At 41.2% G+C, this 18,763-nt stretch overlaps 1 protein-coding gene across 4 annotated transcripts in view; it reads right to left on the reverse strand.

Moving 5' to 3' along the window:
- The window catches only part of LOC119478046 (splicing factor SWAP), a 72,012-nt gene that overhangs the window by 33,582 nt on the left and 19,667 nt on the right, over positions 1-18,763 (reverse strand). For 3 of the 4 annotated variants that reach the window (XM_037752439.1, XM_037752437.1, XM_037752440.1), the window contains exons 8-13: positions 14,010-14,259; positions 13,514-13,666; positions 13,247-13,340; positions 3,947-4,025; positions 2,817-2,971; positions 2,601-2,730 (exon numbers count right to left, since the gene is read on the reverse strand). In XM_037752439.1, coding sequence (XP_037608367.1) covers positions 2,601-2,730; positions 2,817-2,971; positions 3,947-4,025; positions 13,247-13,340; positions 13,514-13,666; positions 14,010-14,259 — 861 coding nt within the window. The remainder of the gene's footprint in view (positions 1-2,600; positions 2,731-2,816; positions 2,972-3,946; positions 4,026-13,246; positions 13,341-13,513; positions 13,667-14,009; positions 14,260-18,763) is intronic. The other variant, XM_037752438.1, reaches the window with a different exon arrangement.

Consider the following 18,763-nt stretch of genomic DNA (forward strand, 5'->3'; position numbering starts at 1 on the left):
GCATCAGAAACACTGTAAGTATTGTAAGTAGCAAGTAAATACCTTTACCTCAAGCACAAGCTAGGTTACTCTATGGCCAGACAAAACATATATAGAGACATCTGTCATGTGAAATAACCAAAGCTGTTCTAGCTTTGGCAGACAAGAGTGTATTCGTGTAGGACCGCATCACTTGAATTAGAAGAAGAAGCTGATTGAGGAAAGTGCTTTTCAGGGTCTTTAAATTGCACACAGTTCAATTACTTTACATAATACAAGATAAAGCATTAGCATGCTTACCACACAGAGCAAAACTACATCACCAAAAATCATCTTTGTGAATTTAGTACAGTTCAATCTCAGCCTGGAATTTACAGACAAAAAGAGATGATAAGAAATCCGACAGAAATGTCAGGCAAGAAAGATATATATATTCTAGGGAAAACTGTTGTAATATTGTTCTTTGTCATTTGCCTTTTTTTGGCTTAACGTATTGTAGCATTCACGGGGGAGGCTTTTAGAGGCAGACATCTTGGCGCCTGCTCCAAGTAATCATTGAGTCATTAGTATAAATCAACTCACACAGACATATGACGGTTATTTTGTGAGATGACGGGACAAAACGTACTTTTCACACCTTCGATGCAGAAGCCTAACAAGTAAGGTCAAGTGGATTATTGATAGTCACAACTTGTCAGCTTTTGTTTGACAGAGATGTGAAAACGTCTTCTTGGAATATTATGTTATATTTCAGCTGATTTGTCATCATTCAAAGAGACATGCAGACGAAGGTGAAGCTGTCCGATTTTCCTTTTTTTAAGCTAAAAGGATGCAATTGCATATTTTTGGGGGGGTGTAAAAGTATGACAAGATGCAATGAATCAACTTCAAGTACAATAGCTTCCAGCTCCCAGTAGAAAAGCCTATTACTTTTGAAATTAATAGCCAGTTATACATTAGAATATATGAATATTTTAAAGATGTGACTCTAACCTTGAAAATAAAATAGGGGAACACGAGGCAAAAGTTTAGCTTTCTGTAAAAACATGGTTAAGATCACCAACCAAGCGGCGATCTCATTAGATTTGTTGTCAAATGCTATAGGTCCTATAAAAATCCTGTAGTGTTAACCTCTTGCAGGACAAAGAAAGCTTTTTGTGCGTGTATGCATTCTGACGTAGACCAATATGTCTGTTTCTGAGTGCAAAGTCACTGATGCATTACTTTAGTTTAGGAAAGACTGGGGGAGAGCGAGTGTGTAATATTCTACAACCATGGCTGAACAAAAGAGAGAGACAAAAATAGAGAGAATACATCTCCATTAGGCCTTTGGAGAGATATATGACTGTTGTTTGCTGTACCACACTGCTCGTATCTTACTGCAGGGTACGCCCTGTTGAGAGAATTTATAATTCAGACTCAATGGATTTATTCATCTCCACTCTTCCCCCCTCTTGTTTTTCCTCCAATTCCAGCCCTCCCAGAAAGACAGCATGCCAGTGGGTGTGACGGAGATGTCTTGTAAGCACCTGTACTCAGCATATGCTGACGCAGAGGATTTAATTCTAGTGCAGCCACATTAAATGGCCATAGAGCTGAGGGAAAGAAACGACCTCTGTCATAACCAACATGAGATGCTTCATCAACATGCTGTCTATCACACAGGCAGAGTGAGGCCGACAAATACCTGAATGCACAAACTGACAAATAAAAACAAGGCAATAAGAGTCTAAATATCAGCCTAATTACATTTTAAACGTGATGTGTTCAACTTGAAGATTAAATTAATAAAGTAAAGTGATTATTACACACTCAAATTCTTGAACCTATTTATGTTTATATATTTTTTGCTTGTCCGTTTCATGAAAATGAAATGTTATTTTTTCCCCCCTGTATTAGTGTTGCCAGCATAGACTGTATATAAGAAGTGGACGTAGTCATTTGACGTCCTCCATTGGCCTGTGGACTGCCGTTTTGAAACCTAGAGTTCGGCATTTGGCCGTCGTCATCTTGGTTTTTTTGCAACCAGAAGTGACACAAAAGGGTGGAGCTAAGTACAACCGAATGCTCAATAAGACATTTTCAGGCGACCAAAAAGGTTATAATTAACTTTCAAGAGCTGAAAACACACTGTGAAAGGGTTAAAGTTGTAAGATGAAAACATGGACAACACCCAGACTGGACAATGCCGTGGTAGCGACCTGTCAATCACAAGTTAGCCACGCCCTAAAGCATACCCTGCTTTATGGTCTATTTTACTCTAAATGGGATCATAATTGACTAAATGAAAATCATGCTGTATTGAAGAAGACTTGAAACTAGCAATTGAGACCATAAACTCATGTTTACAATCTTTACTGAGGTAATAAATCAAGTGAGAAGTAGGCTCATTGTTTTCATTGCTTTCTATTCAATCAGACTTCTTTTTGCAACCAGAGGAGTCTCCCCCTGCTGGCTGTTAGAAAGAATGCAGGTTTAAGGCACTTCCACATTGGCTTCACTTCTCAGAACTGGAAGCTGCCCACTGGTTGCCAGATAACCAAATATAAAGAGGTACAGTGGCTTAAGCAGTGCAGGAGAAATATTTTTAAATTTACCAACAATCTTTTTAATATCGTTACCTTGTTTTGCCTCCAACTCCTCCAAACTGAGGGTGGGTCTCTTCTCTTCCGCCGCACTGGCCGGAGCAGTCTCCCGATCAACCGTCTCAGCCCCGCCCGTCACGGCCGCCAGCCCCTTCTCCTCCAGCAACTTCAGACAAAAAATTGCATGACAATTTATTGTTAATGTCGAGGCGCCACAACATATATTTTCAAGGATCAGTTTTCCATCCATACCAAATCAGCCCTAGATCTACGTGCAGTGCATCGACCAAGGCTGTACTCGACCTTGTCCTCGTCCGAGTCATCGTCCAATCGAACTCTGTTCTTCTCCAGCGGCAGCATGTCGTTCTCCTTCGCCTTGATGGCAAAACAGATGGGGGCAAAAGAGGCTGCGGTGGCACAGAGAGACAGACGGAGACGTGTGATTTAGAGGAGGATTCAGAAGAATACATCTTCATAGCAGGTAGGAAAAGTGCGTCATGGCCTTCATTTTTTTTTTTGACAATTTTCAGAGAAAAATGAAAAATGCATTGACTAAAGCAATCAGGCTGCGTCTCGACAATGACAAGTGCATAAAACAAGTTCACAAGACAAAGAAAGGAGACGCTGGAGGGGGGACTAAGAGGGGGATGGACAGAGAGAGAACAGAAAGATAGAAACATGGGAAGGAGAAGAAGCAGAAAAAGGGGAACCAAAGAAAAAAAAGAGACAGACATACACAGAGAGAAAACAAACAGGACAAGAGACCGAATACAATGGAGAAACAAAAACAAACAGGACAGCAAGAGATGAAACAACAACTATTTAGATATTAAGCAGCAATGGTGTCACATTGACTTCTATTCTGTACTCAAAATGTCAGACAGTAGAGACCCTCATTCCTTAAAGAAACAACCTTAATATAGGACTTTGATTCTTATTGTGGAAGGCTGGATATAGTTTACTTGTGCAGTGCTCAGAGTAGTTATTAGTTTCCTCTGGTCTGCTCCGTGACCTGTCGCCCCCCCCTCCCAATAGCCTGAGGCAATTTATGCCTTCATTTGCATATATGTGCATGTTTACGGGTCCCGCCAGCGTTGCGGCAAGCAGACTCTTTCATCTTTGCATAGACGTTTCCCAGCCTGATATCACCAAATTAAATTGCAAGCAAAAATACCAACGGACTCACAAGGTAGCTAAACACCAACATATGAAACACACACACTCACATATACACACACACACTAGAGTAAATATGTGCAAGTGTACTCACATATACACATATTTACCCAGAGGCTTTGCAGCTCATTTACCAAACGAATGAACCAAAGAAGAGGGAGGGAAAATGGTACGGCATTTTTTTTTTCTCGTGTTAAGCGTCCTACCTTTTGTCAGCTTGGAGTCCAGGACTGACGGGTCTGATTGAAGCTTATCATCATCATCCTCATCATCATCATCGACTGTCTGGAGAGAAAAGAAAATATACACTTTAAACTTCTCTGAATCAATTTCCTAGTTCCCGTGTACACTGTTATGTAACACACAATTTCTACATATCATCTAAACTTGATTATATTTGTCAACATTGTTTCCACATTGTGGGTACACCAGTAGGATTTTGACAAGAGACAGATTGTGCTGAAAATAAGATTCCATGGAAACCTGCTGTCCTTCATTTTAACATTATGTACTTCCATGATGGGTTGGAAGTACAGCAGTAATGTGCGCAAACAACTTGGTGTTTTGCAAAAGTTTCCAAAAAGAAACATCCAGAGGAGCTACCTGTCATTCATTTTGTTTGTCCAAAAACAAAAGAACACATCCATGGTATGAATACGTCTTTGTTGTGTAACATAAACCGGTGGATGGATCTGAAATGTTAGGATGAGTCACTCCTCGGCATCGGTTTTCCAATTAAACTCAAACTGTTGCATTTAAATATTGTAATCTGCCGAGTTCTATCCACGGTTAAGGTTTGCACCTCTGAAGTTGTCTCCAACTGTTTCCATAGGAGATGATGCTGTGGAGGAACCAACAGGCAGAACAGAAACCTCTGCTTGTATCCTAATGGATATCTTTAAGTACTTTTACATTTCTATAGTGGAAGCATGCTGAGGAGCTGGGCAGAATAGAAAAGGTCAGTAGACCATTAACACGAGCGGAAGACTATTTTTGAGTCGAGCCAATCTCCTACGATGGAAAAATTAGATTTTACGCTCAGCTACTGTCAGTGCACAGTAATGGGAAGTCAGGAAAAAAGGAAACAGTGAAAATGATTAACTTGTGCACAGCAGCAGTCTATAAAGGCAAGCTCACATTGTCGCCACTCTTAATGTTTATTTCAGGTCTCCCCTTCACTCACACATCAACATGAACTCCTCTTACAACTGACAGGAAAAACACACCACTCGCTGGACTGTCACTGGTCTTTAAAAGGGACAGTGTGTAGGATTTGGCGACATCTAGTGGTGTAGTTGCAGATTGCAACCAACTGAGTACCCCTTTGCTCACTCCTCCCTTTCCAAGACTGCGGTAACGTGAGTCGCTGAGTGCCGTTCAACTCGCTCAGAGGCCATCCTTACCATAATAACACTACTTTAGGAGCAACGGAAGTCAGACAGCGACCGGCGGTACCACGGTTTTGCATTCTGCGGCTCACGTTACCGCACTTTCACAAGGGTGTCGAAGAACTATGGCGGCCTTCAGGTAACGTAAAAATGCGAAAGGATCTTGCTAGAGCCAGGCTCAATCACAATGTCCCCCCCTAAGGCCTTAAGCCCTGAACCCTCAGGGGCTTGACTGAAGTCACCTGGTAAGTGGCTGAGTGTGAGAGGCTGTAAGGGCTTGAAATGGTATACTGTAAATATGAATGGGACACCAATTGTGGGTTTTTGATTTGCATTTTTTACTGCCTATCTGAATGTCTTCGAGGCTTTTGGCCATATGAAACTAGAGGTAACTGTAAAAAAACAAACGATTTATTTGTCAGACTTCTTTAAACAAAATTAAATGGTTGATAAATAAACCTGGTTTGTAATATAGTATATATGTATGCTTACATTACTCAGATTTTTTTATTTTTTTTTATATACCATCTTAAATCCTTAATGTTAATATTTCTGTGTAAATTTAAATATGCCTGGCTTAACACCCATGTATCATCCTCCTGCTCCCAGTTTTCAAACTGGAACCAACATGTTGGCTCGTTTGGAAATTTTCTTGTCTTATATCACGAAAACAGTTCACCGAAATATGTTTCTGAAAACATTTTATGGGAGAAATAAGCCACGCAGTTGCTGAATCTGTCTTTAATTTTGGATTGACAATGCTAAGTTTAAAGGTTCCTCGGGAGTTTCCAGAGGCGGCGAGTCGCGTCAGACGCCCGTGATTTGCTTAAAGTAGCCTAGATGCCCCGTCTCTCGAACTGCGTCGCCACGCTACCAGAATGCATTGCACGGCTGCTTACATAGACAATGAATGGGAAGCATGGAAAGGACGAAGGCTGCCATAAATGACACTAGTTTATAACTACAACACTTATTTTTTATCAGTTGTTAATGTACAGGGGTTTAGAGAGGTGGCAAGTTATGACGTCATGTAAATAATCCCATTATTTTACTGAGTGGTCTTGTACATAGTATTTCAGTATTATCTGTTTGCTTTTAGTTCTTACTCACCCCTTACTTTAGCAGCTTACATAGCTTTAAACACCTCCAACTGGCTCGCTAATACCCCACTGTATGGTCTACCACTCAACAATGTCCTCACAAAGCCCTTACAACTGGCTTGTGTGCACAGGTCAGAAAACCAGACGCCCTCCGTAGCAATACCTGTGGGCAGAGTGCCCTTAGCCGCTATACCAAAATATAACCCGCTGATGGAATGAAAGAAAAGGGAAAAGTGGTGATGAAGCCAATGCCTCATGAGGTACATCTTACCATGTTTGAAGAATGCTTTAAAGGCAGCTTCCTATGCAGCTGTAATTGAACAGTGCTTTCAAAAGTCAAAGCACTTTACCGAGGCCCCGGAGAATATGACGCCTAAAAAAACCCTCTAAAATCAAATCAGGAGGAGACTCACTCCAAACTATTCTGGAAAGACCTCTCCAACTGGAGTTGCGCTCACGTACACACCTTCAGTTTAACCTTTAGAATCCTCTGATTACTTGATTCCAATGCTTTGCCGTGTAGAGACAGGACAGTTCAGAAGGTGATAATCCTGCACTCTGAATGAAAACATGCACCGGCATTTGATAGCGGGGCTGCGAAACCTGTGCCGGTAAGAGATCACAGGCTTTACAGGAATTTAAAATACCTGTCGCAAATGAAAAGTGTAAATGACACAATCGACCCAAGAAGAGCTCAGCTCTAAGTTCTGGTAGATGGATGAATACTTTCACATATCCTGTGTTTGAACCCTCTCCAACTGAATTATACTGCTTTGTTTCCTGACACAGATTTGTTCAAAAAGGACTTTACTCCCAACACAATTTAATTGACAGCTCAATTAAAAAAATAAATTAAAAAATAAACATTGTTTTTGTTTCATTTGTATATAAAAAAAAAGACAATTAAGTGCAAAAGAAAAACTGTCAGATGGTAAAACATCCAGCCAAAAATAGAACATTGTACTTTATGTCTTAAATTGAATCATTCCAGGATAATCTGACAGCGGAGGGGATGAAAGCTGCCGTGCTGTGCCCAAATTAAATTGCCTTGTTGAGACTTTATTTAAACACCTTGAGTCAGTTGTGGAAGAAGTACTCAGATCTTTTACTTACGTAAAAGTAGCAATACTACAGTGTAAAAATACTCTGTTACAAGTAAAAGTCCTGCATCCAAAACATTACTTAAGTAAAAGTAGAAAAGTATTAGTTTCAGACTATACTTAAAGGGACTGTTTGTAACTTTTTAAGCGTATAAATGTACCGGGTCGGGACACATGTGTGCTCGCATATGCGCGCTCGCGTGTGGCCGCTGTACTCTCCTCCTCTGCCTGCTCGCCTTCACTCAGACAGCGCGCGCATTCTCGCGTACCCGCTCCACCTCTAGACGTGAACGCGAGCTCACTCCACACTGCAGATGAGTTAGTTTAGCTCAGATAATATCTAGTGAATGTACAGTGGACATTTGTGCAGGAATAAATTCTGCAGCTCCTCCAGACCAACGGAGGTTTTCCGTGTCTTGTGAAGTGACGGGACTCTGCAGGAAGACACATTACTGTCTCGTTATCGACCGGGTACCGGTGTCTCCCTGCTCTCTCCGGCTGCGGGCGGAGGGAGGCGAGTTTCTCGCTGCAGAGCCCCGCTGCCTCAGCCTGCGCTGAGGCAGGAGAAGCAAACACAGTATCAGCATTGATTCATGGAGAGACCTTCATCTGGTCAGCTAACATTACTGCCAAGCAGGTGAAATATAGTGATATTGTGGTTTTAGCTGACGTGTGTCGCCTCACTGTTTTGAATGATGCTCGTTCATGTCTATTTAGAGCGAGCAAGCGCAAGCTCGACGCTGACTTTCGTTGATTTCACAGCCACAGGAGTTAACAAGCAATTCTGAAAGTTACAAATAGTCCCTTTAAAGTACTAAAAAAGAAAGTATTCATTATGCAGAATGGTTCATTTATATTATTGCATTATAATTATTGATGCATTAATGTGTTGGTAAAGGTGGGGATAATTTGTTCACTTAAACACATTAAACCCAGCATAACAACATAAATCAAATACTTTCTAAACAGAGCAGAGCTCTCCAAACAGGAAGCAGACACGTCTTTCGATTATTTGGACTATTTACAAAACTCTCCTTTTTTAGATGACAGTTTTATCCACTTCTGAAGTGCCACATTCTGAAGATTTCTAAAGATCGCATCGATGGGTACACAAAGCAACGGCAGCCCCGCATCCTGCTGCCGTCTGCTTTGACTGATTTTTTAGCCCCTTTTCTCACTTTTTCATTAACTACGAAAATATAAATAATAGCACTGACTGAGAAGCAGCGATATCTGCATCCCATTACCCGCCGCACAAATCACAAACACGAGGCAGGTTTCTTATAGAAAAAAGCCGAGCGGCTGCTTGTCGTTGCAGCCTGAGCTGTGTCATAATGGGCCACACTCCTCTGCACTCTGACAAGCTAATGGATTTGATTCGTCAGAAGACAAATTGCTCCTTGCAAAACTTTTTCTCGCTCGCTTCTCGCTTTCTCCTCTCTCACTCTGACACAAAGCAGACTCGACAAACACTGAGTATATGCAAGTATATATAGGCATGCATATACATCATGTGCATATGTAAGAAACATCTATTCATCCATCTACCCACCTGTGACTGATAAAATCACATATAATTCCCTTGTCTGATTGGGATGATGGGGCTCCTGTTCTCTTATAAAAACTCTGTGAATATAACAGATGACTGAACACAAAAGCTCAGCTATGAGACCTGAAAAACACTCGAGCTGAGACGTGCATTTTGGCAGATTCTTGTCAGAAAACGGTTTGCCCTCAGTGAGTGAACTTTAAATTGATTAAAAATCTGTATTCACAGCAAACAGCAAGCTGAAAAGATGAGGGCTAAACTGCCGTTCGGCTTGTCTCATCTTAAACCGTGCTTCAGAGGTTTTCAAATATTATCTGCGTTATTAACAGTTGTATAACCCAACTAGGAAATGTATTTATTAAAAAATTACCTTGGATTTTATTGGTGAATAATTGCAAAAAAAAACATTTCTAAAGCCTGGTGAATATGCTACAATATGCAAAGTCCATTCATCTTCGATGATGGTGTCATGAGATCAGATTCTAAAGCGACCTTGGCAGGAAAACAGGTTGTACTTTGAAGGAGTTGAGCTCATTGCTTTGCTTTCATTTTGTGCAGAATGTAACATTTATCACCAGAACAGAGAAAAGATGTGATGCATCTCTTGTCCTTGAGTCTATTCACAAGTAAAGTTGAAGCGACCAAAGCAACGACATTTTGACATTCTTCAAGTTTAGCTGAAGGAATGTGAGGCTTCAGCAGCCCTGAGTTAGTCAAATCAAGTGCATATCTTTTCAAAGTTACTGTCTTTTTTTGGTATAAAATGTCATTTGTGTTACTAATCTTCCAACACTGACTGGGAAAACACAAAGAGGGAATTCTCTTACCTAAAAGACAACATTTTGGAGTGTCCATATAGCGTTTTTTTCTGAGCGCAGCCTATTTTTCAACTGTTCCCAATGAGGAGAGAGCGTAGAGAAAGAGCGATTGCACTCAGCGTCTCTTTTCAGAGCTCTCCGACATTTTTGCGCGGCCATCCGAGCACTTCTGGTTGAAAAATTGTATCAGAAAGGCTCTGGTGTCATCACTGTGGATGAAGCTCTCCCCAGCGCTTTTCTGCCAGAAAAAAATGCTATGTGGACACTCAGCCTAAGGGATATTTACTTCAAGGAGCTGGCAGTCATATGCAATTCACCATAAGTGCAGTCGCAACGTACTCTCACCCCAACTCATCATATAGTGACGCTGTGTCAGACCTCTCGGCGCCACTCTTTTCAGTCGCAGTAAACATGTGCTTCACGCTGTGAAGTAAACAAAAACACTTAGGAAAAAACGACATGGTTGGGCTTAGAACTTCTACATTTTTGCCTTGTGTTTGTTGGACCCATCTTCATTTTCACTCTTAAAGCTACGTCACCACTGCACTTTCCCTGAGCATTTAATATTGATGCGGATGGGTTTACATTGTAGTTAATGGAAAGCCCGGTGCGTCTCATACCAACGCTAAAGGGTGCCTTAAGCCTGGTTTATGGTCGCCGTAGTGAAGCCGGAATCCAGAAAATTATGTTATCACGACGCTCACGTGGTGCGCGAAGGCTCCGCAGGTTGCCGCAGTGGTTGGTCGTGCATGTCTGAATTTTTGTAAGTACGTGCTTTTCGTTTCAGCATGGATTGCCTTTGAGGAAAGACTGGTCAAGCTGGTTGGCCTGTAAAGACATCTGTACATTTGCTCATTGAGAGACCACAGGGACAGTCACATGTCATTAAATACTTGGAAAGAAATGGGCAACACACTGTGGAAAGAAGAGGCTTTTTGCCGCAGGCTGTGAAAGAATATGAGAGATCGTTTTGTAAAAGCTAAAAAAAAAAAAGGTCTCATGGAAAGAGTGGCGACCCGATGGGAAGCACCAAGAGACAGAAAGTAATTTTGACTTGGAGGTAAGCGACAGTAATAATAACAGTACACAAATGCAATGTTTGACGGTACGTCGGTGTTTAGTGTTTACTACTGTTGCCAAGCAGCCTACTTCCCTTACTGGTACCACTCGTTGACTTCTTGCTTATCCACAGAATATTTTGTTTGTACGCCTACTGGCATTTCAGAACATATCGCAACGAACAACATGCTGAGCATAAACGCCTCTGTGCATGCTTGTAGTGCGCGCGCCATCTACGGACGCCCATGGTGTCTCACGCGAGTACAAACAAAGCTTTAAGCGTCGGTATCTAACGCCGACGGCCGTGACAAAGCCCCTGTATTTGACGCCCTGGGAATGAGAACGGGCTGGCAGTCGGTGTGGGGCTCTATTATAAACATTACAAGTATATAAATGAACTATTCTTTTTTTTTTTCTTCTCCAGGGTATATATTAAAAAAATTACAAAAAGCAGGTGTTGAACCCAACCTGAAGGGGAGAGAAAAACTACAACTTACCGAGCACGATTTCAAAGACTGGGAGGAAATCATAAATTAACAAAATGATGAAGAGCATTCTGTAAGACTCTGGGGCACCTTAAAGCCAAAGGGGAATGTATCCCAGGAACCAATCATTCCTGACCATGGGGAATTTGTTACTGGTTAACCGATACACCATGCAGCATATGATGTATGTGCCACTGGGGAGCTCGAAACAGGGGAGACTAATTGGAATTACATCACTTGCAGAATTTTGAGCCTTAAAAGTCTTGAGACTGGATTAATATTTAAAACAGAGGGGGGTTTTTCTAGTGTATTGCTCTGGTGCCCAGTATGGGGGCTGGATCCAGCGTTTGACAATCCTCAGCCAGTTAATCTCTCCCTTGCTCTCTGTGTCACTCTCATCCTTCATTTCAATATTTTAGATGAGGATACCTCTAACTTAAGCACGGCGGGTCCCTCGCTTATCAGCAACAGAAAAATGGCTAATTTCAAGGTTGACTGTAAGTGCGGCGAATGCTTAGACAACCTTTTCCCACGTCTAAACGCTGGCTGCAAAATGCTGTTAAACATAATTACATACAGGTGTGGAGAACAGCGAGGTTGATGACAGGAGACAAATGGGGAGAGCAGTGTTTCTCCGTGGTGTGAAGGTCATCTGTGGGTTTTTATGTGCTCATACCGAGCATCTACTGAGCAACAGAATTAAGAAAAACGGAATAAAAGAAATAATGGCTATTACATAACATTATGAGAGAAAAAAATATATAACAATGATTATTTCTAAAATGTATCTCTCTGGGAAAGTTTTTTAAATTGTGTACTCTATTAGCGTTATTTTAATTTGATGTTTGCCCCCATCCCAGCACTAAATAAAGCTACAAAAATTCCTTTAGATTTCCTACATGCTTGTTGGTCCTCCAACAATTTTGCCATCCCATTGTGTACACAGATATTATTTAATTCCAACAGCTCTGCAAGCAAATTTGGTTCTGTGGGTCTTAATGGCAGATTTTATTATTGTTTTGCTTGATTGATAGAAGACTTATTACACTAACCTTTCTTTCTGAAAATGTACTTAACCGGCTTTATGAAACTCCTCTTCAACAAGATCCAAAGACAGCAGTGTTATGTGCCACTTGGGAAAGCTTTACCAACCTTTTCAAGGCTTCATGACGGAGTTTTTATTATTCATATCAGCTGTGATAAAACTGTGGCGGAACGGTCACCATAACCATTAGAGTTCATTAACTGTGGACCATATCGAAGTTCATGGCAATGTGGTAGTTGTACTGGTCAACTGTATCAAACACATTCAAGGACCTAAGGTGATAAGAACATCTTAATGCAAACTTGTTTTAACGCCACAAATTTCTTTGGAATCTAAGGAATCCATTGGTACCAACCACTTCAAACTAGGTTCTTGCGAAGGAGGTTAAATAACGCTCCAAACTTGCATTAAATGTTGGCGAGGAAAAACTGGCATGGCAATTTTCAAAGGGGTCCCTTGACCTCTGACCTCAAGATATGTGAAGGAAAATGGGTTCTGTGGGTACCCACGAGTCTCCCCTTTACAGACATGCCCACTTTATGATAATCACATGCAGTTTTGAGCAAGTCATAGTCAAGTCAGCACACTGACACACTGACAGCTGTTGTTACCTGTTTGGCTTGAGTTTGCCATGTTATGATTTGAGCATATTGTTTTATGCTAAATGCAGTACCTGTGAGGGTTTCTGGACAATATTTGTCGTTGTTTTGTGTTGTTAATTGATTTCCAATAATAAATATAGACACACATTTGCATAAAGCAAGCATATTTGTCTACTCCCATGTTGATAAGAGTATGAAATACTTGTCACATCTCCCATTAAGGTACATTTAAACAGATACAAAATGTGTGATTAATTGCGACTATGGACATCATGTGATTAATCGCAATTAAATATTTCAATCGATTGACAGAAACACACACACACACACACACACACGTATATATAAAGCTTGTAATACCTCTGTAAAGCTTCTTCCTTCCTTCTGCATGAAGTAATTCTTCTTAAATTCGTAATAGGTGTTGTACTGATGCCAAGACTGCAGAAAGTCAAACCTACAATAGACAGAGGGGAGAACACCGACTGCATAAGATGAGAGGTGAGATAAAAGATAAACCAGAGGATGATGAAGAGCTTCTGCAATATCTGAAGGGAAAGTTACTGATAAGAGTTCCTAAAACCAAGATGTGACCGGAGCAAGAGATTTATTTCTGGTAAGAACACTTACCGTGGATCATTCTTGGCACGGACACTGGACTCAAACTTAACACCGTTCCTCGCGACGTACTCCGCCAGCTTGTCTATGACTGGTTGGGTGTCAGGCGGTGGGGGGATGATGGCTGCTGATGCCGGTGCGGAAACTTGAGCTTCGGGTTTTAAACTGTTTTTCGGGGGGGGGAATTAAAGATGTTAAGCTGAGGTGTGATCTGTTTTTACATTGGTCTAATTTCTCTATCAAATTACAGTGTTTTAAATGTAAGTGACTGATTTCTCATACCTTGAGCAAATAATGCTCATTAAGCTTTTTAGTTAAAAACATTAAGCTAACTGAAAAACATTTTCTGTATTGGTCAGGTTTGCGAATAAATATATCTCCAATAAATGCATTAATATACAGTATGTTTAACAAAAAGGTTCATACTTGATTTTTGACGAAGCAAAATACCAAAAACACTAAAAATTCAATGACATTTTAAATGTCAGGGATGTCCATTAGTCCCTACCTGGTTTCTGGTACAACAGCAGGAGCAGCAGAGCTGGTGACCTGAGAGGGGGCTGTAGCTGGTGGTGCCATGACAATAGTTTCAGGAGGGGTCGGTGCAGTTGTCAGATTAGGCAAAGCCTCAGAAGACGTGGGGGGAGGCATGACAGCTGAGGGCATAGTGGTATAGTAGGAGCTGGCGTCTATCCCTGGTGGAGGCGGGGCCAGGCAGAACGTTCCGTCGGGAAGCATGTAGTACCCGTAGTACATTGCTGTTGGAAGAAATGAGAAGGAAATTACTACATCGACTTCCTTTGATAAATGCTTCAATTGTGCCTGATGAGGGACAAACAGTTACCGTTACCGTTACTTCATGTGGACATAAACTGCATAATATAATGCCACCTTTTTTCCACAGCCATGTAATAAATACTAGCTTTGAGAGGATTGGATATGTTCTCTTTTTGTTGAGACTGTCACAGTTGTTGATTCAACTCTGCAGTGAGCTTAAAGGGATAGTTTGGATTGGGGGAGTGGGAAGTGGGAGTGTATGAGGGATTTATCCATAGTCAGGGTATGGCGGTTGGCACGCCCCCAGTTTGGAGGAACAGACAGTAGTAGGGGCACAGGAGCGAAGCAACTTACTGATGTGAAGGGAGCTAGCAGCAAAATGTATTTTAGCCACCTAAATAAAAAAGGCCCACCTAAAAAAAAAAACAATATCCGTTCAGGTGTACACTATATTCAAAATATTCTCACCCCTTTACTTTGCCGTCAGACAGCCCTTTCCGACAAGCTGTTATATCCATCAATGCTCTCTTCAAAGCCACCAGACTCCATTGACAAAAACAGTAATTTAATCTAGCAGAACGCGGAAGTTGCTGGTCTACCGCTGACTCAGTCACACAATAACACAAAGAAACTAACTGATCGAAGGCAGCGGTAGACCAGCAGCTTCTGTGTTCTGCGTGGCACAAATTACTGTCTTTGTCAAAGGAGTCTGGTGATTTTGAAGAGTGCATAGATAACAGCTTCAGTTCCCTGTCGGAAAGGGCTGTCTGATGGCAAGGTAAAGCGGTGAAAATATGTCTGTTTCTTCAACACTGGTGGTTTGCCGACTGCCATCTACTGTAGGTAATAGACTATGGATAAGTACCTCATACAACCCCACTTCAAAAAACTAGCCCTTTAAAAAGGCAATAGTTTGTATTGTGCTGTTCTGCTTTACAGTGTAGGATATTAATCTTGCGTCAATTCCCTGTACAGTTGAGTTGAAAAGTGAGAAATACAGATAAATAATTGTTTAGGTTTTACGTGAAATTATGGTGCGTTCACAACAGTTAAGGGATGATTTACTAATTCATCTCAGAGAATTGTCATGGCAATCTTTCTATTTCAACCTCTGTGAAGAACATCAACAGGCCAGGGAATAGCCATCTGACACTGGAAATAGAAACTGTCAAAACCAGGCTTGTTTAGTGAGCCTATAAATAACAAAAAAAAACGTCAGATTTGTGCTCAGTCACTGTGTTGAAATACATTTCCATTGCAGGAAAAGCTGGACAAAGCCTTTTTATGACCGCAGCAATGTTTCCCTTTTGAGGTATTAAGCTGATCTGGTTTGTCTCTTTTATTGTAAATATAAATGCAAGCTTTTTGTGAGGTTGTTGTATACACTAACATGCAATCTGCAAATTTGACATGGAACTAAGTGACAAAAATGAATCAAACTGCGCTAATAAGTGCTACTGCAGGAGCTTGCTTTAAGATTTCCTGTTTCTTAAGACAGTTGAAAGTATTCCTAAGGGTGGACAAAGAGTGTAAGCAGCTGCATTCAAACTGGCCACTGGACAGCAGCACATCAGTGTGGTTGTTGTGGTCAGGCCTCGAGAGTTAAGTGGCGTAAAAGTGTTCATTATATAGCTGTGATGGGCCTTCTGTTGCGAAAGCTTGCTTTGTGGTGTGTTTTATGTACTGTGCTGTCCTGTTACATTTAACGTGTCCATCGCAGTAATTAATTTAAATCAGCAGAGGGAAAGGAATATAAATCAAGATGTGACCTACGTGCAAAAAGGGTCATTTCCCTTATCAGTGGGTTTGTATTACAAAGAGTCTTTATTGAAAAGAGAGAGAGGAAGCGGACGGCGGACGGGGGTAATACAGGAACAGGGACAAAATAAATGGTCAGTGTCAAAGAGGAGACAGTGTGATATTAACACATTAGTCACTGAGCTGGTTGACTTTAATGACACATCCAATTTTCTCCAGTCAGGAAAATGGAAAACCGCGGGAGGAGTTTTCATTTACAAACGTTACACGTGTGCTACAGTTGATATAAAGACTTAAGATGTAGAAGGTCAGAAAGGAAATTCATTTGAATGGATGGTCCGATAGATATATTAGCCATAGATTAACTTTAATGTTGAAGTTAGCGGGCATTGTTTTGGAGCTGCTCTTATTGTTAAGTCTTTAGCATACTCATATCTATTAGGTTAAGAGGGAGTGATTAAATACAGTAAATTAAGGGAGGCAATCCAGTACAAAAGAGGTAATGGAGCAACTTATTGTCCACGCCCTGTATTAACATCATAAGTGGCAAAACTAAAATGTTCAAAGCACAAGAGAAGGCCATTGGACCAAGCGTAGCATAGCTACACGGACGGGCAAATTAGCAGCTCCGGTTTTGAACACCAACGCATATCAACGGCATTAAGCAGCTAGGTCATCCACAACCAATTTACTAACATCAACAGCCCTATTTCCGCAGCAAAGATCGGGTCAGAGGACGCCCTCCACAACTGTCTAAGGGAGGAATAAATTGCAGTAATGGACAAGTTAGCACTCGCGGGTCAGCAGGGGCCGATGGCCGTGGGTTTATTTGAGCAGGCATTTCAGGGGAGGATTGAAGACATACATGAAAAGAGTACTTAAGTGGAAAATGTGAAGAATAATGTGGAGTGGGGGTGGATGTGACTCATCGCGGACGCATATGGCCTCGCATACAGTATACAAAGCCAGGCATTATTTTGAATTTTATGGAGGTTTTACAGTATGTCATTCATTCGAAAAACGTAATTTCATTCAGTTAAAAAAATTTCATCTTAGGTGATGTTTCAACGAAAGGTCAGATACTTCATGTGTGGGAATGATCAAGGCATTACATTAGCCTCAATACTGTTAGTCATAGTCAGTAGCTCATAATACAATTTATCAAGTTCTGTGTCTAAGAGGCTCACTATTGCAATGCACGTAATTGTGGATCTATTTTTTATTATTATTTTAACTAAGGCTATCTGAGGGCGATTAAATATGGTGAAAAGACCTGTGATGTAATTTTGAAAAGACATTTAAACCCCCTAGGTGTAAAATTAGAAAATGTCTGGCTTTGGTGACTCCTAGTAGCGCCAGTGACAGAGAGCAATGATCTTATGTCAGTGTCACACAAAGAAGTGAAACCATGACTTTTGCATTAGGTGTTTCCGGACCAAACAGTTCTGGGAACTCCCTGAGAGGAACTGCCCACTGGTGAGCTCCCCCGAGAACGACATACCTTCAAGGGCTTTTTGTCTGCTTACATTTGCACTGCCAATAGGACCGTTGAAGTGACGTATGCCTTTTAGCTTTTTTTGGTAATATAAGAATAAACAAACAACTCTATTATATGTCACAATCATATAAACGTAAGCCAAGTGGCCGTGGTGAAAGTATCTTTTGCGATTTCAGTTCGAATCGGTTCTATCGTTCTTCGGCTCAGTAGATGTGCTTTGTGCTACTGGGTTAGCTTCACTGAGCAGCAGCTCTCACACTTTCATTAGCACACACCAGTTAACTTCTGCACTTTACTGTTGGTTCATTTGTCCATGTTTTCTTCCATCATTTTTCGATACGACCTGTTGATTGTGTTGTGTATTCCATTGTTTGCATGGCTAACGGGCTTTTAAAAACGTCGGTTGCAGGTGCTGCATTAGCTCATGTGTTTGACCAATCGCCGCACACTTATGTCACTCACAGTTCTTTTTGTGCTAGGAGAGTACCTACTCTGAAACCGTGTTCTAAGAACTACTATTGATCCTAATTCTTGCAGTGCGGACACAATAAAATGGGGGTTCTTAGAACTATGAAAAAGTTCCTCCAGTCCGAAAACACCTACTGTGTGTGTTCCACTTCAAATTTCACTTTTTAAAGATCAAACTTTTTTGTTGGGAGCATTTATTGTTGTTTTGGGGCTGTGCAAAGGATTTGCCTTACCTTTATATTCCGGTACATCCATTTAACTTACTGTACTTTAGACATTTGTCAAAGCATGTGAGAGAGTGCAATTCTTGAGTGGGACTATGATGAGTATGCTTTCATTTTTGAAAGCTCTGATTATGCCTTTCATGTAATATACACAATTTCTAAAAACAATGAGGATACATTCAAATCAATACGTTGCTGCGTTTTGATCCCCTTACAAGATGCGGTCTGTGTTGCTCATGTTATCACACCTTCTAAGGCTCTGGCAGGTCTAATCCAAATTTTGCTTACACCAAGGACATGCATCAATTTAAGTCTGACCTGACCCAGAGCCCAGGTGGACTAGAAAGTATGGACCTGAGAGCTGGTTCGGGTAAGGCCCTCTGGTTTTTCAGGAGGTGCGGTCTGCCCCAGAACACCTCTAAGCTCAATATTACTTTGCTGAAAGGCATTGAAAAATGCCTTTGCATCAATTATAGACTACGGTCAGCATTAAGTAGTGGAGAGCTGTATTGAACAACCAGCAGTGCTGGAACACTA

Source organism: Sebastes umbrosus, chromosome 19 (genome assembly GCF_015220745.1).
Source record: "Sebastes umbrosus isolate fSebUmb1 chromosome 19, fSebUmb1.pri, whole genome shotgun sequence".
NCBI lineage: Eukaryota > Metazoa > Chordata > Actinopteri > Perciformes > Sebastidae > Sebastes > Sebastes umbrosus.